The following is a 24,793-nucleotide window of genomic DNA, read 5'->3' as shown; positions in this document are numbered from 1 at the left end:
AGGTAATTATTTTAAAATCATTTTTTGAAAAAAAATTTCAAGTAAAAATACTTCCACATACAATTTTTTACTAAGAGTTTGTTTGACAGTAATTTTAGAAAACGTTTCTAATATTTTTAACATTTTTTTTTATAATTAAAGTATTAGAAATGCTAAATATGTTTCACTATCAAACACATTTTAGAAATAGAATAAAAATAATATCATCAATAAATTACTTAAATAAAAGAGAAAATCCAACCCACATTTCAATGTCGAGATTGTATATTTTGGTAAAATATTTATTAATTTGTAAATGAAATATTTAAAAAGGGGGTTAGTGATTAATATGTGCTAAATAAGTGTCTACCTTCAACCATGACTTCTCTTTGAAATCACCTATCCCTCAAATTATAAAATTGCTATTATTAAATCATACTTTAATGAATTAGAAATTGAATTTGAATATGAATTTCATTTGATGTGAAAGTTTATAATTAAATATACTCATTTTTAATATAATTAAAGAATTTATTTATTTGACCAATTCTATATTATTTAATTTTTTATTTTTAAGATTTATTTATTTTATATAAAATATAGGATTAATTTCATGGGATGGGTGCTTGATTCGAAAAGGCATTGGGCATGGCTTGGCCTATATAATATGTGATGAATGATGGATGTATGAATTAATGTTTATTTTAGAATAATTATATTTTTATTTTTTAAATTAAAAGGAATCTACTCATTTTTTTTTATTTTGTAAAAAATATTTAAAAAAATCCAAATTATTAAAATGACTGGTGCCTATAGTAGTAGTAGTACACAGCATCTCTGACCCTTCAATTTTCCCCTGTGAATGGTGACAGCCAAACCATGCCAACTGCCCATAGATAATACTTTTGTTTAGCCAGTTGTCCGTTTCTAATTGGTCAAGAAAAAAATTCGACTTGCACTTGATCCCTCCTAAGTCCTACCTACCTAATTATCAATTATCACCCCCAAGCCGCCACGCTCTCTGTGTCTCTACTCGCTCTTCTTCAGCCATGGCGCTCTCTTCTTCAATCTCGTCTTCTCTCTGTAAGCTCTCTTCGCAAAATGCACTCTCTCCCGATTCCAATTCGAATAAGATCTTCAATTCTCGATGCGGGCCTTTCTCTTCTGTCCACCAATTACCGATCTGCAAGTGAGTTTTCTCTTCAATTTTGTTTCTTGCACTTGCTTTTCTAGGTTTTTGATTCTGTTTGTTTCAGAGAAAGTGCTGGAAAAAGAGATCGTTTTTGTTTTGGGTGTGTCTAATCTAGTGGTTTGTTGGGATTGTGTGTGGAGGCGGCGGCGTTTTGTTTTCGTTTCATTTTTTTTTTTCTGCTTGTTATTGGTGGCGGAATAGCTTGGGGTTCTGTTTGGTGCCCGAAAAAGTGTGGAAGAGAGAAGGAAAGGAAATGTCTTTGTTGTTGTTTCGAACGGTTATGTTTTCGTGGGATGTGAAGGCTTTTTTTTCCTGCACTTGCTCGGTGGCCGAACAGCTTGGTGTTTTGTTTGGTTGCTGAGAAAATTGAGGAGAGGAAATAGAATTGAGTTGGGGAGTGTTGTTTTGTGGGTTTTTTTTTCTGGGATGGAAGGGAGGGAAGAGGGAAGAAATGAACGAATTTCTTGTTTGGTGTATTGTTTCTTTTTTGTACTTTGTTTCTACTTTCGTTTTCTAGGTTCTCTGTTTTCACTTTTGGTTCCCGAGAAAGTGGTAGGAAAGAAATGAGGAGAGAATGAGTTTTTTCTTTTCCCTTTTTTTGCTTGTGTCAAACGGTTGTGTTGGGGTCGGGTGGTTCCCGCATTTTACTGGTGGCAGAATAGCTTGGGTCTGTTTGGTTCACAGGAAAGTAGTGGAAAACTGACAGAAAAAAATGAAGTTTCTTGTTTCAGAAGGGTTTATCGAGCTTGAGTATGGAGGCATTGTTTTCCTACATTTATTGGTGGCTGAATTGCTTGGGTTTTGTTTGGACCATGATAAAGTGGTGGAAAAAAAATGGAAAGAAAATTAAGTCCGGTAGCTGTTTTCGAAAACAATTCTGAAAAATAATTTTTGAGAACAACTTTTGAAAACTATTCTCTAATTTTTGTAGAACAGATGTTTGTTTAGAAACCTAAAACGTTTTTAACCTATTTTTAATGTTTTTAATTGTATTTTAAAAATAATTTTTATATCTAGTGTTTTATTTTTAATCATTTTACATGTTTGTATAATTATTTCTTAAAATAGTTCTCATAAAACAAGTGAAAACAATTAAAAGATGTTTTCTAAAAACACTCAATTTTTTATTCTTAAGAATGGAAAACTGAAAATAGTTTTTGATTGCGAAACGCGTTTTCTATCTTTTTTGTTATGGAGAATAGAAAATTGTTCTCAAAAACAGCTCCCAAATAGGCCCTTAGTTATTTTCTTATTTGCTATGTTGTTCTGAATTTTTGTGAAAGGTTGGGATATGAAGGTTTACTTTTCATTTTCTTGGTGGCTAAACAGTTTGGGTTTTTGTTTGGTTCCTGTGCAGTGGTGGGAAGAAAATGAAAATTTTCTTGCTTGTTATGTTATTTCAGATGGTTGTATTGAGGTTGGTGAGGAGGCTTTCTTTTCCTGCATTTTTTCAGTGGCCTGAAAAGCTCAGGATTTTGTTTGGTTGCTGAGAAAATGGAGGAGAAGGACCAAAAGTGAAAAGGAAAGAAATGAACAAAATTTTTGATTGTCAAATTGCTTTGGTCGTGTGGAGGGATTTTTTGCCTGCACTTTCTTGATTTCTGAAGAGCTTGCATTTTTTGCTTGGAAATGGAAGTTGATGACTAAGCTCTGTTTTGAATATTCTAGTGAGTTTAATAGTTGGATTGGCTAGAAGAAGAGGTCCATTCCATAAATTCCTCCATTAGAGTTGAACTTCTTAATATTGGAAACTGTCAATTGTAGAACTTTGACCTAAGAATTTTCATCTTAAACATACTTTTCAGAATTTCAGTGTCCTTCATATGGTTGCTCTTAGGTTGAGCTGTGTGCAACAATGATTAATTTGAAGTAGGATTTTTATAGCCATCTTCATGATGATTGGGATTAGGAACCCATATGGTCTTCGATTGTATCGGAAAGATTACATAACAAAAATATAATTTTGCCATGTGATCCTGTTTTGGTCATGCAATTGATCAAGGTCTTGCATTAAAGCAATTAGTCACTTTGCCCTCACTATATTGCTATAAAATAAAATGGATTACAAAATGTTAATATACAGTTGTAATGGAAGATCAATTTGTTAACTCGGTAGATGTGCTTTTAGAAGAGATTGACCAGTTTGTTGGGAAGTCTAGAAAAACTAAATGATTGACAAGATTAAGAAGTCAACTCATGGGTATGTTAGGTGTTCCATAATATACAAGAATAGTAACTGAAATATTGCATTTAGTCCAAACTTCTTTTTGTATGCATATAGGCATACTGCACGTGCATTTGGAGGTAGACATCAAAGTGCACCGTGTGCTTCAAATCCATTCAAATGATATGGGCTGTAATCACTCTGTCACAAATATTTTGGTGGTAATTTGTGTTGAACTGCCTAGTTATTTGTTTCCTGTACCTTTTTGTTTTAGCTTTAGCTTACTTTTTGTGTACTTCTTTTCTTTGTGTGGGCATTCTTATGTTGATGATCGTTGCATGTTGTAACAGAGTTGGGCTAATATCCCTCTGAAGAGTCTGAATTATCCTCTGTTCTTTTTTTTGATAGGCGAGTCTGAATTATCCTCTTTGATTGTAATTCAATTTTTGGTTTCCTATTAGGGTTTATGTTAACATTTTCTGTTTCAGAATGGGTTATGTTTGTCAGTGGGGGAGAAGAAAGTCATCAAATATGCAACTCATCTCTGCTTCAGTTATGGGTTTGTTCCTTTCCCTCTATATGTACCTGATGTTTTGAAATTCATGATTACAATCTTATAAATGATAACTATATGATTGAGTTCTGTTACCTTCCTGTCCATTCACCCACAGATGTTTCATTGGACAAGTCCATGGAAAAAGTTCAGCTTCCCAAAGGTGACAATTGGTCTGTCCATAAGTTTGGTGGCACCTGTGTGGGAACCTCTGAAAGGATCAAGAATGTTGCAGAGATAATTGTTAAAGATGATTCGGAAAGGAAGTTAGTGGTTGTGTCTGCAATGTCAAAGGTGACAGATATGATGTATGACCTCATCTACAAAGCACAATCACGAGATGACTCCTATATATCTGCAGTGGATGCTGTTTTAGAAAAGCACAGATTAACAGCACTTGATCTGCTTGATGGGGATGATCTTGCAAGTTTCTTATCACGGTTGCACCATGACATCAATGAAATCAAAGAGATGCTTCGGGCAATATATATAGGTATTATAGCCATAGCTCTCTCTCTCTCAGACATGCACACACATGCAGAGGATCCTGACAATTTAACCGTTTGGTACTTAATTTATATTCTTTGTGAATGAATAGTTGGATAACGTATCCTTTTCTTCTAAGTTTAATTCTGTTACGTTCTTAGGTTAAATTATGAAATATACCTTCATTTTTTGTGAGAATATACTATGGTTGGATTTTCATAAAGGCATAGTGATTCATGATTTTGGCAAAGCAGCTACAATAATATTGCCTTTGCTCCATCTTGTAGCTGATATTGATTTTGAAAGGAATCCTTAGAGGTTTATTTTAATTTTATTTTCACTTCTACTAATACAAGATTTTTGTTTTCTTATCATTTCGAAGTTTCAATGCTTCTAAAGTAGGGGTTACTATCTTGACTTGTGTGTAATGTATTGCAGCTGGTCATGCATCAGAGCTCTTTTCAGATATTATCGTAGGACATGGAGAGCTATGGTCTGCCCAGATGTTATCATCTGTTGTCAGAAAGGTCTAGTGGTTGTTTTCCTCTTTATTTAAAGAATATTTGATATTTTTAACCATCTCAAGTTTTCTGAAATTGCTAGTTTTCCATTCTTTTGATGCAGAAAGGCATTGATTGCAAATGGATGGATACAAGGGATGTCCTTATTGTAAACCCTACTAGTGCTAATCAAGTTGATCCTGATTTTGTAGAATCTGAAATGAGACTTGAGAAATGGTTCTTCCAAAACCCATCTAAGACAATCGTTGCTACTGGTTTCATAGCTAGTACACCTCAAAATATTCCTACAACTTTAAAGAGAGATGGAAGTGATTTCTCTGCAGCTATAATGGGCGCTTTATTCAGGGCTCGTCAGGTCACAATTTGGACAGATGTTGATGGTGTGTACAGTGCAGACCCCAGAAAAGGTTTGAACTGGTACTAAAATGTTTGCTTAGTCCATTTTAGGTCACATATGAGAATAGTTTCATCTTTGAACTTGTAGTTGAGAACTGTGTTGATCCTCGTAACTGTTTATGGGCAATCTACATCTTCTTTATAGTTTGCTTGTGGATTTTTTTATGATAATGGAGGGTACCATTGTGAATTTTCTATTCAACATCAACCTGGGTTTGATCACAATGCTAAATAACATTTCTCATGCAGTTGCTGAGGCCGTGATACTGAATCAACTGTCTTACCAAGAGGCCTGGGAAATGGTGAACTTGATTGCTCCTCTACTACGTCTCAGAGTTTCTGAAACTTGCTAGTTTTGCATTTTTGACATAAATTTTACCTGGATGTGCAGTCATATTTTGGAGCAAATGTGCTGCATCCCCGCACCATCATTCCAGTGATGCAATATGGCATTCCGATTGTAATAAGGAATATTTTCAATCTCTCTGCACCTGGAACAATGATTTGTCGGCCTTCTGTTGATGAAAATGAAGGTAACCAGCGTTTGGAGTCTCCTGTGAAAGGGTTTGCAACAATTGACAATGTGGCACTCATAAATGTTGAAGGGTGAGCCCTGTATTACTGTGTTGTTTCTGTATCTTCTTGAAATTGTAAATGTGTTATAACCTATTCATATGCCACCTTTGAAACCTCTTCTCTCTCTCTGCCCCTCCAGAACTGGAATGGCTGGTGTTCCTGGTACAGCTAGTGCCATTTTTTCTGCTGTGAAAGATGTGGGAGCTAATGTTATTATGATATCACAGGTCATCATCTGGTTTCATCATTTGATTTCAGTTTAATGGTAGTCTGATTTAGTAAATCTCAGATGCTTAGTGATTGGTCTTGTGTAGGCTAGTAGTGAGCATTCTGTGTGTTTTGCTGTTCCCGAGAAGGAAGTAGAAGCTGTTGCTGAAGCTTTACAATCTAGATTCCGTCAGGCTTTGGATGCTGGTCGTCTTTCTCAGGTGCTCTTCTTTTATAGATATACATATATTTTTGATAAGTTCTTTTATATGAGTAAACTTCTGCACATGATTAGCTGATTCAATATATTATGATTTAGTTATGATGTATCATGCTTATGGGTCATTGTGAGTGCATTTTGTTACTTGGTATCTCATAAAGTGATAGCAAGGTTACACTTGTTATAGTGGGTCTGTCTGCTTGTTGATTATTTTAAAAAAAAAATCAAATTTCCACGAGCCATACTTATCAATGGGCCCAGTTAAGTTTAATTTTATGAGGCATTTGTCTATTTCTTTTGTTACATTCTTGATTAACAAGCTCTTCTCACTTCTCAGGTTGCGGTGGTACCAAACTGTAGCATCTTGGCCACGGTTGGCCAGAGAATGGCGAGTACACCTGGAGTCAGTGCCAGTCTTTTCAGTGCACTGGCTAAAGTAAGTTGAATTAATATATTCTTTTAAACTAGAGTGATAGTTTGCTAAATTATCATGTTATACCCTATTTTTTATTAGTACAGTTATCATCTTTGGAATTTGTACCTACTTGTTGTCTATGTACTCCAGTGTGGATACCTATTTCTAAAAACTCTTTTTGTGCAATTGAATGTTATTGTTTTATGTTTTCATTTTTCCTGTGATGAGTTTTTAAATTGTTATTGTCATGCAGGCTAATATTAACATCCGTGCCATAGCTCAAGGTTGCTCTGAGTATAATATAACTGTAGTTGTCAAGCGAGAAGATTGTATAAGGGCCCTGAAAGCTGTCCACTCAAGGTTTTATCTCTCAAGAACCACAATAGCAATGGGCATTATTGGACCTGGATTGATCGGTGGCACATTACTTGACCAGCTCAGGGATCAGGTGCTTTTTATCTCTTCATTTCTACTGTAGTTAACGCAACCATTAGCACTTGAGGAATAATTTTCAAGTTTGGATATGAAACAGTTCCATTGGTTTTAATTATTTGAAAGATCATTGTTTTGGTACCCTTGACTGTTACTACTAAATTATTAGAAGCATAATTTATTTAATTAAGGACCTTGTTTCCCACAGTGATTGGGTGGTCCTTTATTTACTGCCTTTGTACTGAGGTTCACCCCCTTTAGCCCTTAAATATACAACTTTTATTACCTATGAAAGAAGACAAAATTAAGGACCCTATTTATATGGTTATTCTAAAAGTGTGGTTCTACCACTGGGGAACTTATTGTTCTTTTAGGAGCTTGACGCTTATTATGATCTTTTCAAGCATGAGGTCCTAGGACTTTGGTAGTTAAAAGTACCTATAACAAAAAAGCCTTTGTTGGTTAAAATGTTGCTACCCTGAAAAAGGCCTCAAAAAGGAATATGCTATATTCAGCGAACTGGAGATTGGGATGTAGATGTTATACCTAGGCCAATGCTTTTGGCCTTAAGGTGAATGTAAGATCATCTACAAGAGTAGACAGCAAAGGGGATGGAGGGTCTCCTTGTTGAAGAGTATTTTAGGCTTGGAAAGAAACTCTGGCAGCACCATTAACAAAATTAGAAGTGCAATAACAACTTGTAATCTTTGCTTCATTTAATTCTGGAGCCTTTTCTTAAGCATAACATGATTCAGAAAACATCCAAACACAGGATTTCAAGCCTTTTTAACAATGAGACTGTTTTTGTAGCTGCTCTGATAATTCTCAACATAGGAAGCATCATCACAGCCCCAAGGGCTGTTGTCACAATGTCCAACATGTCAGACATGGGTATGGCTGGGCATTTGTTATGTGGACATGTGTCAAAATTAGAGATCGTATTTTTTATTTAATCACATACAGATGACAAACATGAGACACATGCTGGCTAGGGTTCAGACTGGGGGTCCTGACTCCTTGAATACCCATTTTCTGTACTGCTGAATATGGCAGTACAGGCAAGACACTTGCTAGTAAAGTTACCTCTTTGAATATTATTTCCTTTGTTATAGCTTAGCAACTTTTGGATAAACATTATTACTGAGTTTGAAATGGTTCAGTTTGTAAGTTAGCCAGTTCTCATTTTTCTGAACTTAAACATATTATGGACATTGTTTTGGCAGGCAGCTGTCCTTAAGGAAGACTTTAACATTGATTTGCGTGTGATGGGAATTACAGGCTCAAGGACAATGCTTTTGAGTGATTCGTAAGTTATTGCTTTTCATCTTTATGTACTGGAATCCATATTGCTTTTCTTGGTGAGGGGGGAACATAACCACATTTCCTATTAACCATCAGACGAACAAAAAGAAAAAAAGAACTCTGGTATTTTTTTTTATACCACTGACATCAAGTGTATATCGGTTAATTTACATATTGGAACCTGCATCTCTGTGCCCTTTGTCTATGATGGTATGCACAAACATATCACAACCTTGAAAAAGGAATAAAAAGTTGTTCATAATGTTCCTACAGTATTCATTGTGCACTTTGTGAGAAAAAATTGAGGTTTTTTAATGGGCAAGAGAAACGATTTCAGACATAAAATATTTCTATGATCTATCTCATAATGCTTGGCCCTTGGGAATTTTCCTTGGTGCATGTCCACCAGAGATTAGTTAAAATGTATAGAACAATTATTCATTCTTAAAATAGAATAGTGAATGTCCAAGGAATATGAGCATCTTTTCTTATTTTCTACCATTGGAGCAAACTTTTTAGGGGTCTAAAACCAACCCAAGGATGTGAGTTTTACCTCTACAACCTGGATATTGTTGATGGAGTTGCGATGGCTTGATCTTTGGACTATGAAGTCAGTTAATGGACGACAAGAGAAGGCTTATATTCTGAACATGAATGTGGTTATACGAAGTACCAATCCATGTAGTTGGTTTTGCATACTTAAACCTAGTGTCAAGATATCATTGCTTTGTGGGCTTTTTGTGTAACTTCCTAAAATTTTATCTGATATTTTTCAGATCTCTTTCCATCATATTATATGTTGGAGAGTGATAAGACTTGGGGATGAAGGGAAGTGCGAACAATCATTTTCATGAACTTATAAAACTGCTTCATCATAGGATCCCTAGTTGATTTGGTTATATAATCAGGATGGAAGAGTGCTGCATATCAGAGGTAATCCCACTTAACCAGACAAAGCACCTGCCAACCAGAATGCACCCTGCCCTCTGCTTCCTCCAATCTGCATGACCCTTCTGAGCTATCGTCCCTCTTATTTGATTCTACTAGAAAATTTCATGATCTCCTTGATAAGTTTTTCTTTTGAGCGGCCATTTCAAGTCTATCTATGCCTACTGAACATTTCTTCATTTTCACCTTCAACACCTTACAATGCTAGTTAGGAACTTGCAAAACTGCATTATCTTAATCTTCTTCCAGTCTGAAAAAACGTGCCATCTATGGTATTCCAAATTATAATCTCTTTATGGTTTCTGACGTGCTTTTCTTTTTTCTTTTTTTTGAAAGGAAATTGATTATTGTAATAAGGCAAAAAGTAAACTCAAATTGCATACAGAGCCAAAAACACTGAGCATCAAATACAAATGAACACTCTATGGAATTATGAAATAATACATTGAGGGAATTTCCACAAACCACAGATTAAACAGGAAGTTGTATCCTATCAACAATCCCTTTGCAGGGGATTCTTATTTCATAGCTAGAAAACAGGATTGGAATTTTTGTGCAGTTTAAGCCTTACAGGATTCTATTAACTCCTTAGGTCTTGGACTTTGCATTTTCTCACCCTATTTAACTATTGTGGTAGGATTTACCTCAATTTTGGTGATATTGGAACCCTTAGTTATCTTTTCCAGTGTGATGTGCACATAAGGAGGAAAATATATTTCTTGTTTGTTGGTTCCTTTCTTATGCAAATTTCTTGTTCCATGTTGCCAGGCTCACTTTGTTAGTTTAGTAGATCCCTGCATTATTAGAAACCTGACTGTTAAATGCTTCAAATGCATCCCTGTTGCTATGCTTCCTAATATCAAATGGTCTTTTCTCTTAGTTTTATGTGCTGAAGAGTACAAATCCTGGTACTCTTCCTCTTTTTTATTATTCTATTAATGAAAAATTGTTCCATCATCTTTGTCTTCTGTCTTTCTGATACTTTTTTCGCTTGCTTGTCACATTTGTGGTGACTTTTAAGTTGATGAATGAGACAATTTATATTTCTTCCATCTAATAATCTTCCAAGAATTCTCTCAAAAATTTCATCCATGGTTGTAGGGGAATTGACTTATCAAGATGGAGAGAACTTATAAAGGAGAAAGGAGAAGTGGGTGACATGCATAAATTCGTTAACCATGTGCATGGGAACCATTTTATCCCAAATACTGCGTTGGTGGATTGTACAGCAGACTCTAATGTTGCTAGCCATTACCATGAATGGTTGCGAAAAGGGATTCATGTAATCACCCCAAACAAAAAAGCAAATTCCGGTCCACTTGATCAGGTATCATCTATCTGGTTATGATTTACTCTAAAAAATTTTGTTTGTTCCTTTCGTGCATAAATGTTTTCTGATTAAAATCTGAATTTTTGGTTTACTTGATTTGCTTGTTAGTTTTTTGCTTCAACTCGAAAATTAAGTTACTCATGGCATACACATTAGGTAGTGATTGTAGTCTCAAATTGGAGCAGAAGATCACATTGGTGAACCAGTGACGTATCCCCTGGCTGGTCAAGTTAGCTCATAAAATTATTTAGGTCTTGAATCTACGAAAAACTTGGTCAACCTGTCTGCTTTTACTCTATTCTGTTATTTTACTTTTTAACTTGTCCAATGCATTTTTGAATTTTTTAACCACGGTCTAGGGGGAGGCTTGATAATAAAACTCCGCCCCAGATCTCCTCCCTAGGAATGCTCAAATCCTGGAATAATTGTGTTTGTTTGAACCAGATGAGTCAATTAAACACCAATAAAGCACTTGTCTAAATCTGTATTCCGCCCCTTACCCTGGAAAGAGAGTTCCAATGAGTCGGCTTCAGCATGTACATTTCGAAAGAGGAGCACCGCCTATGTTTGATATCATGTTGGGTGTGACACTCCTTTAATACGTTTGTACACACGGGTGACTCAAATCAAACATGCAACATGATGTGTTGTTTTTTGCACAGAAAAGGATGGCCTTTTCTAATTTGCATTTTCAGCTATTTCTGTGAGATCCAGTCATTTTATACCTGGTAATTAAGGAGAATGATCATTATTGAATTGGAACAAATTAAAGAAGAGCATTTGGCATGGTCACAAGGTATAGGATGGTGGATGAGTTGGGACTTTAATAAAAGGGTGCTTCTGGGAGGGCCAAGGCCCTAGTGGATATTGAACCTTTTAGAAGGGAGTGCACAAAGGTTTGAAATGACTCAGAAAGGGCAGGAATGCTATAGAAAAGACTTTTAGAAGCCTTAAAAACTAGTTGACACACATTAAGTTTTCCCATCCAATGTAGTTAACTCTAGCAATCAAATTCTATTCCTAAAGCCATTAAAATATCTGAGAGAGGAGAAACACAGTGATGTTCTTAAAAATAAATTGCTGTTAACTCCTAAGCCACTAAAATAATAAATTGGTTGTCATGTTTTTCTGGATCCATCATCAAATACCCCGTTATTATGCAAGGAATCCATTTTAATTTGTGATGATAAACTGCTTTCCTGCTCAGTTCTTATTCAGAGTTGAATTTCTGTTTCTTTGGGTGACAAATGCCTAATTTTTCTTTTTAACTAAGAACAAAATATTCCTCAATCCAAGGTAAACAATAGTTGAGAAAATATCTTTCTTTTTCTCCCTTGAATTTAGTTTTATCAAATGTATGTATGGGTTTATATGACGTGATCACTGTCAAATCCAGTATTTGAAGTTGAGGGCTCTTCAGAGGCAATCGTATACACATTACTTCTATGAAGCCACTGTCGGGGCCGGCCTCCCAATCATTAGCACCTTACGAGGTCTCCTTGAAACTGGAGACAAAATATTGCGCATTGAAGGCATTTTCAGGTTGGGCAAACACCTTCAAGTAACAAAAATAAATGAACAAATAAAATTATTAGGGGAAAAAAAAATTAGCGATCAAGTTGTTTTACTAGCATCTAAATTCTTGTTGCTTCAGAAATATGTGCTACATGTCTTTTAATGCAAGGCTTTCTCTTCGTGGGCAGTGGGACTTTGAGCTATATCTTCAACAACTTTAAGGGCACACGAAGATTCAGTGAGGTGGTGATGGAGGCCAAACAGGCTGGTTATACCGAGCCAGATCCAAGGGATGATCTATCTGGAACAGATGTTGCCAGAAAGGTAATACAAGCTTAAATTTGGGTTAATTAAATGGACATGGGACATCATTGTGTTTCCATCCTTGCCACTACAACTTGCCTAATGCAGGGGAGGGGCCATTTGATCAGTAAATTCCCTCTTAAATTTCCAGACAGTTGGATCTCCAACAAAAATTTCCCTACTCAATATACAGGGGAGGGGCCATTTTTCAACTTCTTTGAAAAATAGGGGTAAAATTGTGTGGTTACTTGTTGGCTGTCACTCTCATCCAATTAAAATATGTGGCTGGGTGAAGTGATCACTACTCGATATGCAGTCAGTACATGGCATGAAATCCAGAAAGATTTTGGGCACTGCAACTATCTACTCACTATTATTGCTTCATGATATCTATTTGGAACCCCCTCTTTACTGTCAATAGATGCCACTCACTTGTATCAAGGCAGCAATTATATTTTTGTTAGATTTACTATGATATAAATACAGAAAGATATCATGGGCTCCTGAAGCAGCTGCCATTTTGCAGGTGATAATTCTTGCTAGAGAATCTGGTCTAAAACTGGAACTTGCGGATACTCCTGTTCAAAGTCTCGTGCCAGAACCATTAAGAGTAAGAACTAGGTTTATGTCTTCGTGAACAGAACTGCGGTAAACACAAATCCATATTCAATATTATGGTTATGATGACTTGCTGCAGGCTACTGCATCAGCCGATGAATTTATGCAGCAGTTGCCACAATACGACGAAGACTTGGCTAAGCAACTACAAGATGCTGAGGATGCAGGGGAAGTAAGTATCTCTAAGGCACTACTGTTAATTAGACCTGTCTGAAAAAGTAAGCATGTTTGATTGGTATCCTGGATAAGGGTAAATTGCAAAAACTGGGAGCCACCACCACAAGTGCTGGTATAGGATCAGCTCTACAATTTTATAAATAACCTCATTTTGATTTTTTTTTTACTATCATCATGCCATTGGCTGCCATGTAGCTTGAGGCGATGTGTTAAAATACCATATATAGGGTAGTTCAAGTATCTTATGTCTTATTTGATGTTTTTGAAAGCAGTCATCAAAAATCATATTTAAGAACGGTTTTTAAATAATTTTCAATTGTTTTTGGAAATGAATTTTGTTTGAGAATATAAATATGAAAAATGGTTTTCTGAGCACTTACGTACAATGCAAAAACTTCCTGGTCTACTCTCCATATTTCCAATTGTTTTTGAGAACACTCTATGAAAAACACTAAAAACATCTCAAATTTGTTTCAAAAAAAGACCATGTTGTCAAAATAATTTCTCAAACAACCATTTTCAGTCCAAAATTTGTCAAATACCGAAAACAAACACTGATCTCAAGGTGAGAAAAAACGTTATGTTAATTGTCAAGGGAGGTTCTTCTACTCTCTCAAGAACTTGGTTGCAAGGCACATAGCCAGTTCCTTTTCTTAATAGGGTCAGTTCAGCAACACAGTGAGATGCTTTTACCTCATATGATGATATGAAACTTCGAATTTACATTTCCACCATTTGCTCGTGCAATTCTGATACCTACAGGTCCTGAGATACGTAGGGGTGGTGGATGTGGTTAACAAAAAGGGGCTCGTGGAGCTGCGAAGATACAAGAACGACCACCCCTTTGCCCAGCTTTCCGGCTCTGATAACATCATTGCTTTCACAACTGCAAGGTACAAGAACCAGCCTCTTATAGTCCGGGGGCCTGGTGCTGGCGCCCAAGTAACCGCCGGCGGTATATTCAGCGACGTATTGCGCCTTGCCTCCTACCTTGGTGCCCCATCATAATTGTATCAGTTTCTCTGGCCATGAACGCTTGTAGCATTCGATTTTGACCCCCAGGGTCCATTCCTCTGGTTTTTTCTCGATTCGGGCCTGTAGGTAGGTGGCATTTTCATTTTCTGCTTTTATTTTCATTAGTATTATTAGTTTTGTTTTAGGTTGAGCTTGTGGTACTGGCATTTGAGCTGTCGTATATTGCAGTTTGTGCCTTTAAACTGTATAACAAGTAGTGTAGAGACTCATCTCAGGGATTATTGAACCTAATAATGTGGCAACTTGTTCATCTTTCTATTTCCTTTTCCTTTGTTTCGAGAAATATATTAATGAGTTTTGACGAAACTCTTTCTTTTTTCAATTGGTTCTTTGACTATAAATAGATTCTAATTTTTTCTCTACTGATGAACAAATGGTAAGTGTTTCTCTAGGGCTGTGTATATCTCGCTTCTATTGCCATATTTGATCCTACGAAACGTTTTTCTTTTTGAAATTAGTTAGTCAAATGAAGCAGTTCTTCGATTAGCATTGTTAGTTTTTTCCTTATAAAGTCATTTTGTGTTGTATAATAATTTTTTGTTATGTAACACGTTACAAAATCGGCCAGCAGTTCCTAAAGAATTGAAGAACGTTGAGTCAGATGCTTATTCAAAGAACTGGTATGCGAGGCCTGGTTTTAAAGTTATAAAAATTCTTTTTTAATTTATATCCAAAGATTAATGTGTAACCGTTTTTAAAACAATTCTAGAAAATAGTTTTTGAGAACAATTGAACAATTTTTAAAAATTGTTCTATGATGTTTTGAGAAACAAAAGTCTAATTACGAACCAAAAAAGTTTACTTATATTTAATACTTTATTTTTAATCATTTTGCATGTTTATATGATTATTTTTTAAATAATTATGAAAAATAGTTTTTAATAACAATTTTTGAAAAATATTTTATGATGTTTTGTAAAATAAAAGTTTGTTTAAAACCTGAAATATTTTTAACTTGTTTTTAATATTTTTAGATATGTTTTATAAATAATTTTTATGTCTAAAATTTTATTTTTAATCAACATATATTTTTATATAATTATTTTTTAAAACAACTTTAAAGAAAATACGTGAAAATAACTAAAAGATATTTTCTAAAATTACCATGTTTTCTATTCTAGAGAATAGAAAACAAAAAATAGTTTTCTTGTTGTTAAATGTATTTTTTTAGTTTTTTTTTTAAAAATAGAATTATTTTTTAAAGTAGTTGTCAAACACCTCCTATTTTATGTTTTTAAGAATAGAAAATTAAAAACATTTTTCTTATTTATTTTGAAGAAAAAAAATTATTCTAAAAAACAATGATAAAAAGGTCATAAATAATTTTTTATAATATAAATTATTGATAATAAAAGTGCATTTGACAATGAATTCAAAGAGTAGCGTTTTTAATGAAAGATAAAAATTTTCAAATGTTAGAAAAATCGAAAATATTTTCTAAAATCATTATCAAATAAACTCTAAAAATCATTTTTCCAAAAATAATTTTTAGATGATGTAATTATTTCGCATTTAAAAAAAATGCATTTTAAATATGAATAAAAGTGTTGTGACAGAAGCATTATTAATAAAAACAGAACAAGTTAAAAACGTTATTAGAAGTATTATTAATAAAACCGTTGCAAGTTAAACACGTTTTTCACGGGAATCATCTCCACGCCTTTAGTTTCATTGTAGTATTCTTTTGTTTTTGTTTTTTTGTTTTTAATTTCAAAGAAATTCTTGGTGGATGGATTTATTATTTCGGTTAAACAAATTCTTGATGACATGTTGGAGCCATTTTCTCTTAACACCTAAGCCTGCTGACACTAATAAATTACTAAGAGCATCCTGGAGAACGTTGAATAATTAATTTTAAAAACTACTTCGAAAATATCTTCCGAAAAAATTCAAAGACGTCTCAGAAGGCGTGTTTGTTCATAGTAAAATACGCAGATCTTGAGAATTGAAAATCTTCTTTCTTTTTGGTGTTCTTAACCCCTAATACTTGATTTATGAACCTAGCTGTGTTATGCCTGCTTCTTCCTCCCCCCTTCCATTGAAAGAAATTATTGGAGAAATCATCATATAGAATTTCAGGTAACGGGTATAATATCACTACTAAGAGAAATGCAGGTGTATTCAAGGGAGAGGGATTCAACAAACTTACAATTTGAGCTGAAGAGACCTTCTCAAGACTGTCATTACTCATTTGAATTCTCATCTGCCTTGTTCTTTCTCCTATCAATTGATTTTTGGACTGAGATAAAACTTTGGATCTCTAAAAAACCTTGTAATCGTCTCCGCCTTGTCAGATGAAAGGTCTGTGTTCTCCAAAATATAATCCTTTGATGCTTTGGCAATTGCTTTGATCGAACCAATGGCTTGATTAAGCTGAACAGAGAAGACAGTTGAAAATTCTTACCTCATGTTTTGTTCTTAGAAAATATCATATATATAAGACTGATCGCTTACCGAATTTGCATCATGGTTATCAATTCCAGGTATGGAAGTGATTACTCTTAGGAATACGTCCATTCCTTGCACTGATTTCTTCCTCTTTAGAGACAAGAAAGGGTAGATTCAAGTAAGAATAAAGGCTAACAATGACAACAGCAGAGACACACAATAAAAACAAGAGAATAACTTCAATCAACTGACCTCAGCCCTCAATTTGGATATCACATCCTGCCTCTTACATACTGCAATATACAGCACTGAATTAAAGAACTACTTGAAAGGAGTTAAGAGATATGAGCTTTAGAGAAGAGGCTTATACCTCCACGGGCATGAGCTATCTTCACGATCTTCTCAAAGCCCATCTCCATGTCTTGAACTGGCACAAATGTAGGCCTTCCAAGCTCCATTCCAAGCCTTCACCAATCACCAACAGCGAAACAGTAATCAGAGACTGGGCGAAAATGCATATTCTAGTTTTGGATGACTCACTTGAAGTAAGAGTGCACAAAAGAATCATTTTGCTCCCTGGTTGGAAGCGTGACGACAATGTAGAGATGTGCAAATTGCTCCTTTAGTTTCTTTACCCTGTATGAATATTGCTCATAGTTATACACAATATTAAAAAAAATGGATTGCCAAAAATTAAATATAAGGTTATATTTGGTTTCTGAAGAATATAAAGAAAACGAAATAAATGCTAATAAAAATGGTTTTTTTTATATTTGGATGTGATGGAAAAATATGAGGAAAAAAAACACAAAGGGAAATGTTGAAAGACTTCCCTCCCCATTTTCCTTAAATAAAGGTGAGGAAAGTTTGGAGAAGGTGTATTTGCCAACAATTTAATTTTTTGTTCAAAATTTCCTCACCTTTTTCTTTCTTGATATTTTTCTTCTCCGTTTTCTTTCCCCTTAAACTTTCCAAGAATCAAATATAGCCTAAGAGTTATCGTTATACTTAGTGTACTGTTATCAAATTATAAGGCTCATTACTTCAAACAGAGAAAACAAGACACCCAAATGATGAGAAAAGCAAGGCCACCTGCTAAAGGTTGGCAAGTAGTTGTTACAGTCCCAGTTTGTCACAAAAACAAAGGCCACTGATAAACCACCACAGTTGAAAATGAAATCCTACAAATGAAAAATCTCAAAAAAAAATCAGTGAGAGAACCACTAAATACATAGAAGACAGGCAAAGGAAGAGAATTACAGGGGCAATCGGGACGAAGTTAAGACGGAAAGAATTTGCTTTGAGGAAGGAGGAGATGAAGTTGATGAATGATGGGTGCTGTTCATCTCTCCATGTGTTCCTCATCATACAAACCCCACCACTTCCTGCATTACACCAAACAATGTTACCCCCATTCGACCATTATAACAAATTACAGAGTCACCCAACAGGCTTTGTCAATTGTCAGCTCAAACTGCTCAAATTTCAATTTGAAAGGCTAATTTGTACCCCTCGATTTCTGTCCTTGTTACTTAAACAATCCTTTTTCATTGTAATGATTAATCTTATAATGAAAAATAAAACAGTAATTTACAAGTAAGCAGGTCCTATGAATAACTTCCTGTCCATGCAATTGCTTTCGATCCTAAGGAATACACTTTGTGCTCATAGCATGTAGATACATATAGTTGATGGTCTTATTTGGTTAGCCTTTTGTTTTTGGCTTTAGTTGGAAGCCAAAGCTAAAGTCAAAACCAAAGTCACAATTCTTAAAATCATTATTGTTAAAATTTTATTAAACATGAAATAACTTTTTGCATAAGCCAAAATCGAGCTTCTACAAGAAGCAACATTTTGTTGGCTTCCATATTAAGCTCTTTCTTAAGCTATAAACTCTTGGAACAAATGAACCAAACCGGCATGAAAGTAACATTTTCTTCGCTACCATATTAAGCTCCTTTTTAAGGCATAAGTTCTTTACACAAAATTAACAGATATGGAAGTTCTTATTGAGCTTAAAAAAAAAATTTTGGCTTCTCAAAGTCAATCCAAACAGGGCCTATATCAAATTGATGGTCCTATTTACCCCATGGAGATTCTCAGTTTTGGTTCTCCAAATATAATCCGGGACTAATTTTCGGTTTTATATAAAATTACATGAAATGCTGTTGAATGTATTGAAGAAGTAAATGCATGCTAAAACATTCTGTATCAGCAATCACATCATGTGTAGGAAAAAGATGATCGAAAGCAAACTTCTGATGAGAAATTAAATAACTCAACAACACTTTCGGATCAGTAATAATGCAGCAATTTCATACGTAACGGGAAAAAGTGAAAATCAAGTCGGAGAGTTATGTGAATTCAACCTTGTTTCAATAGCTTTGTACTCTCATATGAACAAACACTTTTTACACTAAAAGAATGTTTACGGAACCTTCGTTTGGTTGCTGAGAAAATAAACTTCAACTATTCCATTCAGTTTCTAAGAGGATATATATATATAAATCAGAATTTCCTTTTTCATCTTTCAGTTTCCTTCACTTCCTCGGCAACCAAAGAGAAAAGAGAATGTCGTAATTCAATATCTTTAAACTTTCATATCAACAAACACAGTTTTCCTTCGAAAGGAATGTCTCCGGAACCTTCATTTGGTTGCTGAAAAATGAACTTCAACTATTTGGTTCAGTTTTTGAGCGATTTTTTTGTTTTCTTATTTCTCTTGGAAGCCATTCTTTTCGTATCTCAATTTCCTTCATCTTCTCGGTAACCAAACAGAAAAGAGAATACGGAAGATACCTGAGCTCGAGACATTTGGAGGATTCTGAGCCGTTGGATCTCTGCAAATTGCTTTGAAATTCGCCATTTTCGCAATGAAATTATGAGACGAGAAATGAAAATGAAATGGAATTCAAAATTTCGAATAATCGCAGTAAATGGGGATCCAAATTTCTGTTTATTTCCCAAATGACCCACTTTTCTGTTTTTTGTTTTCATCCATACCCTTGTTGCCATGTTGGACACTTAATTTTGCCACGTGGAAAAATAAATTTCCACATTGAAAAGGATTGAAGGGAAAAAAAAAAAAAAAACACTCTCTCCTTTGAAGTGGCTTTATCGTTGGTACTAGCAAAGGGATGACTATGGAGCCCGAAATCTCAATTTCCACCTCCAACTCCAAACCTCCTTCCAAGCCTTCTTCCAAACGTCTACTCTTCGATCGCCGTTACGGTTGGGTGTAATGCTCTCATTTCTCTTTTCTCAAAGTGATTTTACCATTTAAAGCTTTCGATTTTCATTTCGTTTTGATTTCATTTTCTTTCTCAGATTCGACGAATGGAAAGATCCATCCCAAGAAGCACTTTCCGGCGGCCGAGGCATGTGAGTTTCCCCCCATTTTCTGACCTACCAAACATTAATTACTCATTTAATCTTTTTTCGTACATGTTCTCGAACGGTGCTTTAGGGATTAAGTTATTCACTTTTTATTTTATTTTTATTTTTTCATGCATTTTCATAGCAACCAAACGGAGTTGTCGTATGAAGGAATGAGTTTATTTTTATTACCATATCATTTTGCCTAGTATATTAATTTTTGTTTCCTTGGAAATATTAGGTTTTGTATATTGCCATTGGCGACAGCTTTACTGAAGACGGCTTCGCAATCGGTACGGTGATGGTTTTGGTTTGTTTTTATTTACTAGTTCTTTCTTCTTCTTTTTTATTTTTTTAATTTTTTTTATTAGTTTAAGTTGGATGCTTGGTCGCTAAGAAAATTGTGGAAAGAAAATTTGTGGCCTTACAAAATTTTCCTTCTCTGTGTTTGGCTTGAAGAAAGCTATAGAAGTCAATTTCACTCAGATATTTTGTTGAATTCACTTTCGTTCTCCGTTTTGTTGTGAATCAGAAGACCATGAAATTATTAGGATGTAACTGTCCCCTGGTTTCTCAACACCCAAAAACAGAGAAAAGATAGTGGCAAATAGAAAAGTTTTCTTTCATCTACATTATTTACTAGCAATTAAGGATGGCATTTCGATAATTCTCTTGAATAACCTGCATTCACATATGACGTAAATTTCCTTCAAGTATACTACTTTGGTGGAAAGTTTATTGTTGAGAAGAAAAGGAAGAACACAAGAGAAGGAGATTTTATGAAAAAGAAGGGGATTTTCTGAAAAAGAAGAATTAGTTAATGTTGTCAGCTAGGGAAAAAAACATGTTTTTACTGTGGACATAAGACCCATTTAAGAGTAAAGATCCCCTTCTTTGTGAAGATATTAAATAGAGGATTTAACCTAAGGCTTCAAGAAAAGGGCAAGCAGTGTAGGATTAGAGGTTTGTTCTCAATGATGTCCTCAGCTTCTGTTGGCTCAGAGAACAAAAAGGACATGCTAGTAGATGGTCTTCTTATAAGGATTCAATGCCTAATTAACTTGTATTTGTGAGATTGGGCTGGTTAACATTTTTGGATTCCTTTTCTCTTGGTTTTTCTTGAGTATACTAACCAAAGAAATATTCATTCTCTGAGTCCCCTGAGAATAAAGTAATCCATAATGCATTTCGCTTCCAAGAAAGGTGCCTCAATTAAGGAAGGCACTTTATCTGTGCCTTGTTGTGGCTAGGGTGCTTTCAAATTTTCAATAACACTGGCTAATATGAGCTAATAAGATTTTGTCATTGGCACCATGCTTATCTCAGATTAAGACCACTAATGGTGACTCTGGTGGCTTATAACCCTTCTCAGGTTTCTACCATTTCTTTTTTCACAAGGCTTAGATCCTTCAAAGACCTACTGATTTTGTTTTTTTTTCTAGGATTATACAGTTAAGATGTAGGGATGAAAATTTCATGAAATATTGCGAAAATATCACTGAAATGTGAATTTTTGGTTGTTGTGAAATCAAAGTAATGGAATTTTCAGTTGTTGTGAAAACAAAGTAATGGAAAAAATTTTGTCTAGTTGATAACTGATGGTTTTTTCGCGAATCTATCACAATTGTATTGATATTTGACTTATTTGACTGTTTTTTTTTTACAATATTTTGGCAATTTTATCAATATGCATTGCCACATCAGCATAATGCATCTCAAATTGCTTAAAGTTAAAGTGAGAGTTGAGGGCCTCGAATCCCTACCCTTCAACAAGGAAAGTCTTGGCTAATTCTGTGGGCCCAACTTTGTTGTTATATATATATATGCTTTGTTTGCGTCCTAAACCAAATAATTTTATATTCATGCAAAAAATGAAATATATATATTTTTTTATAGATAAAAAAAATGATATATTAAAAAGAGGCGCCAAAAAAGTGACTCAAGGTATACATAACCTATACATATACACCCACCGCCAAAAAGGCCCAAAACAGGAGGAAGATGTACAAAATAGGAAGGGCTCCAACAGTCTCAACAAGAGCCCAACTAATAAAAAAAACTAACTAGAGTTTGAGGACAATCATCTATAATAATTTTTTTTTTAATTTTTTAATTTTTAAAATTTTTAACTTTTATTTTAAAATCTTTTGTATTTGTAATTAAATACAAGAGAAACATGAACTTCTAAATAAGATTATAAACATTTTAAAATAAAAAATAATCATATATGTACATTCTTAAATGCATCAAAACTAGATAGATAATCATTTTAGTAGTAAATGCATCTTCAAGTACTGCATGTTATTGTTCAAAGTCACAAATTTTATCACACAAATGTTATTTTTCTTAAACAAATTTAATATATGTATTGTTATCTTGGAATTTTTTCTAATATTTCTATGAGTTTTAATTAATTTTTGTTCCATTGATATGGAAATTTTTTTTTTTGAAATTTATGTCTAAGATTTCCAAATTTTTTATGAAATCCAGTCCCTGACATTCCATCTGTTTCCAATATTTTCATCCTTGTTAAGATGTTTACTCTTTTTATTTTTATTTTTTCCTTTTCTCAAGGAGTGACTGACGAGCTGTTATATTTAATTTTTAAGGCTTGAGCCAGTGATTGCCTACTGTTTTGTTGGTTTTAGGGTGCTGTGTAAGTGAAGGGTTTTGAAGTGCCAACTTATCAGGGTTTTAATTTAAAGTGTAATTTAGAAACTGGCTAAATGTTAATGATGCATGACTGGTATAAAATGCCATAATTTGGTTTAGCGTTTATTATCTAGAGGCTCACTGCACTTTGTTTTTTTTGTTTGTTTTACTAGAAAGCTTCTTAAAAGGCAATGATGAATGTGAAGGTTGATTTGGTGGGTTATCTTTTCCTTTATCGTATTGATTGAGATTTTGGTTTTACTAATATTTAGTCTGTTTAATTTGGGTTTTTTCCCATTCGGTTAGTAGTATATATATATATATATATATATATATATATATATATATGTATATTAATTTTTATATCTAAATAGGTAAAATAATATAATATATATTCTATCACATTAAGAGTGCTCAATTGGGGTACACATGTAGGGTACATGTCATACGACTATAAAGAAATGGGAAGGGAAAAGCAGAGAAGCAACAATAGAACTTGCACTAGACTACACGTATTGTTGATGAACCCAAAACAATCATCTAACTGGGCAACCTTTCTTCCAACCAAACAAATAAGTATCTCAATATATTTCCTTTAGTTTTTGTGTTGGCTTTTGCAAAACTACCCCAACCCTCATCCAAAGTAAAGGTTGATTATGCCAGGTAAGCATGTAACAGGTTTAGGAATGGTCTGTATGCCTGCTTTTCTATTACTTATTATTATTTTTTTATTTTTTTATGCTCTCTTCTTTTTGTTTTGTCTAATAGAGTTATACCTTGTGCACTCTTATTTTCTTGCTATGTCTTACTTTCTTCAGGATAGAATGTGTAAGAATTTTGAATGCTTTTCTATTTTGAACTTTGGTTTTGGAAGTAAACATATATAGAACTCACCAGAAAGAGCTTTTCACTAATTTGTTTTGCCATTGCCATCTCACAGATTAACCTTGCAGCAAACACTGCGGTTAAAGTTCTTGAAAGGCCAAACCTTCTATCACCACAGGAACTGAAAGCTAGTTTTGATGATCGATTTCACAAATTTATGTCTTCGATACAAAAACCAGAATTCAACTTGTTTGCCATCGAAGGAAATTCGACATTGCATGCTACTGAGTCCTCCTCACATCCACATGCAGGAAGCAGTGAGTCACAAATGGCTAGTACAACTTAAGTTTACAAATTTGTGTAACACAATATCAGTTTTGTCTTGTATTGGATTGATATTGGGCATGTATACGGTTTTGATTATGTGGCATTGGTTATTATAATGATGGAGATGGTGAATCTAATTTTGATAGTGTCTTCTATCTCAAATGATGGTTGAAGGGTCTGTATTTATTGGATCGGAATCTTTATTAGTTAAATTTGTAGATCCCAATAGCATGAACATAAAGTATCACCATACATTCGATATCAATTCTTCTACTTGTATGAGGCATTCCAGAATGGGTTATTTGACTTGGCAATGAGTCTCAGTTATTAAGAATGTGCAAGTTAGAGAAACCATTGAAGCACTTAGTTTTTCTTAGAAAGAAATGGCTCATTGATTTTCAGAGTTAATTGTTGTATTTTGGATTCTTTTCTTGGATCTTAACTTTTCCCCTATTCTTTGAAAATGTGTACCATTTCAGCTGGAGTAATTCTATTTTGGATCTCGCCTGATCTTTCGCAATGATCTCACATGTGGTTCATGTTATTTTTGTTTATTTATTTACTTATTTACTTAAAAGATTCTGTGGACCTTATAGTTGAATTCATGTCTTTTATTTTCTTTTTATTTTTTTTCTAACATTATATAAAAGGTTTAGAGGAAAACTAATACAGACACAGAAGCAAATTATGGTGGTAATCTCCTTTGTAGGTGTTTGATTGATGTGTTTCTTAATTTGCTTTATGGGAAATGAGACTGTCAAGTTTCTCTAAGAGAAGGGGCTTCCCTCTACTCTTGCTCTCTTGGAGAACTTTATTTTAATGTTATTATCTTTTTTTCCTAAAGTAGATGGGATCCT

At 34.2% G+C, this 24,793-nt stretch overlaps 3 protein-coding genes across 4 annotated transcripts; 2 read left to right on the top strand and 1 right to left on the bottom strand.

Moving 5' to 3' along the window:
* The first annotated feature begins 961 nt into the window (after window positions 1-961).
* Window positions 962-14,691, top strand: LOC100258602 (bifunctional aspartokinase/homoserine dehydrogenase, chloroplastic). 2 transcript variants are annotated; one of them, XM_002271489.4, is made up of 18 exons: window positions 962-1,168; window positions 3,824-3,894; window positions 4,007-4,381; window positions 4,813-4,901; window positions 4,999-5,302; window positions 5,541-5,593; window positions 5,683-5,897; window positions 6,007-6,094; window positions 6,182-6,295; window positions 6,632-6,730; window positions 6,963-7,157; window positions 8,365-8,447; window positions 10,493-10,718; window positions 12,118-12,263; window positions 12,425-12,560; window positions 13,066-13,149; window positions 13,237-13,329; window positions 14,097-14,691. In XM_002271489.4, the coding sequence occupies exons 1-18, from the start codon at window positions 1,029-1,031 to the stop codon at window positions 14,340-14,342; spliced, it is 2,757 nt and encodes a 918-aa protein (XP_002271525.1). In that variant the 5' UTR covers window positions 962-1,028; the 3' UTR covers window positions 14,343-14,691. The 2 variants fall into 2 exon arrangements, with proteins under 2 accessions (XP_002271525.1, XP_059590434.1); XM_059734451.1 differs by lacking the exon at window positions 962-1,168 and adding an exon at window positions 3,703-3,743.
* A 1,744-nt stretch (window positions 14,692-16,435) lies between these two features.
* LOC100253283 (protein PARTING DANCERS homolog) lies at window positions 16,436-19,664 on the bottom strand. Its single transcript, XM_002271521.4, has 8 exons — window positions 19,557-19,664; window positions 18,018-18,142; window positions 17,850-17,938; window positions 17,298-17,393; window positions 17,128-17,222; window positions 17,010-17,050; window positions 16,824-16,907; window positions 16,436-16,742 (listed from the first exon to the last, which is right to left on the bottom strand). The coding sequence occupies exons 1-8, from the start codon at window positions 19,621-19,623 to the stop codon at window positions 16,593-16,595; spliced, it is 747 nt and encodes a 248-aa protein (XP_002271557.1). The 5' UTR covers window positions 19,624-19,664; the 3' UTR covers window positions 16,436-16,592.
* A 168-nt stretch (window positions 19,665-19,832) lies between these two features.
* On the top strand, window positions 19,833-24,201 carry LOC100248156 (uncharacterized). Its single transcript, XM_002274380.4, has 4 exons — window positions 19,833-19,995; window positions 20,085-20,138; window positions 20,374-20,425; window positions 23,725-24,201. The coding sequence occupies exons 1-4, from the start codon at window positions 19,895-19,897 to the stop codon at window positions 23,953-23,955; spliced, it is 438 nt and encodes a 145-aa protein (XP_002274416.1). The 5' UTR covers window positions 19,833-19,894; the 3' UTR covers window positions 23,956-24,201.
* The last annotated feature ends 592 nt before the right edge of the window (window positions 24,202-24,793 follow it).

Source organism: Vitis vinifera, chromosome 18, assembly GCF_030704535.1.
Source record: "Vitis vinifera cultivar Pinot Noir 40024 chromosome 18, ASM3070453v1".
Classification (NCBI taxonomy): domain Eukaryota; kingdom Viridiplantae; phylum Streptophyta; class Magnoliopsida; order Vitales; family Vitaceae; genus Vitis; species Vitis vinifera.
This window is presented reverse-complemented; position numbering and strand designations above follow the sequence as displayed.

Coding starts and splice junctions, on each gene's coding strand:
- LOC100253283 (XM_002271521.4), bottom strand. CDS start 19,623: ATGGCGAATTTCAAAGCAATTTGCAGAGATCCAACGGCTCAGAATCCT. Junction 18,143..19,556: donor TCCAAATGTCTCGAGCTCAG/GTATCTTCCGTA, acceptor GGTGTAATGCAG/GAAGTGGTGGGGTTTGTATG. Junction 16,908..17,009: donor TATCCAAATTGAGGGCTGAG/GTCAGTTGATTG, acceptor TTGTCTCTAAAG/AGGAAGAAATCAGTGCAAGG.
- LOC100248156 (XM_002274380.4), top strand. CDS start 19,895: ATGACTATGGAGCCCGAAATCTCAATTTCCACCTCCAACTCCAAACCT. Junction 19,996..20,084: donor GATCGCCGTTACGGTTGGGT/GTAATGCTCTCA, acceptor TTTCTTTCTCAG/ATTCGACGAATGGAAAGATC. Junction 20,426..23,724: donor TGAAGACGGCTTCGCAATCG/GTACGGTGATGG, acceptor GCCATCTCACAG/ATTAACCTTGCAGCAAACAC.
- LOC100258602 (XM_002271489.4), top strand. CDS start 1,029: ATGGCGCTCTCTTCTTCAATCTCGTCTTCTCTCTGTAAGCTCTCTTCG. Junction 3,895..4,006: donor CATCTCTGCTTCAGTTATGG/GTTTGTTCCTTT, acceptor ATTCACCCACAG/ATGTTTCATTGGACAAGTCC. Junction 13,330..14,096: donor ATGCTGAGGATGCAGGGGAA/GTAAGTATCTCT, acceptor TGATACCTACAG/GTCCTGAGATACGTAGGGGT.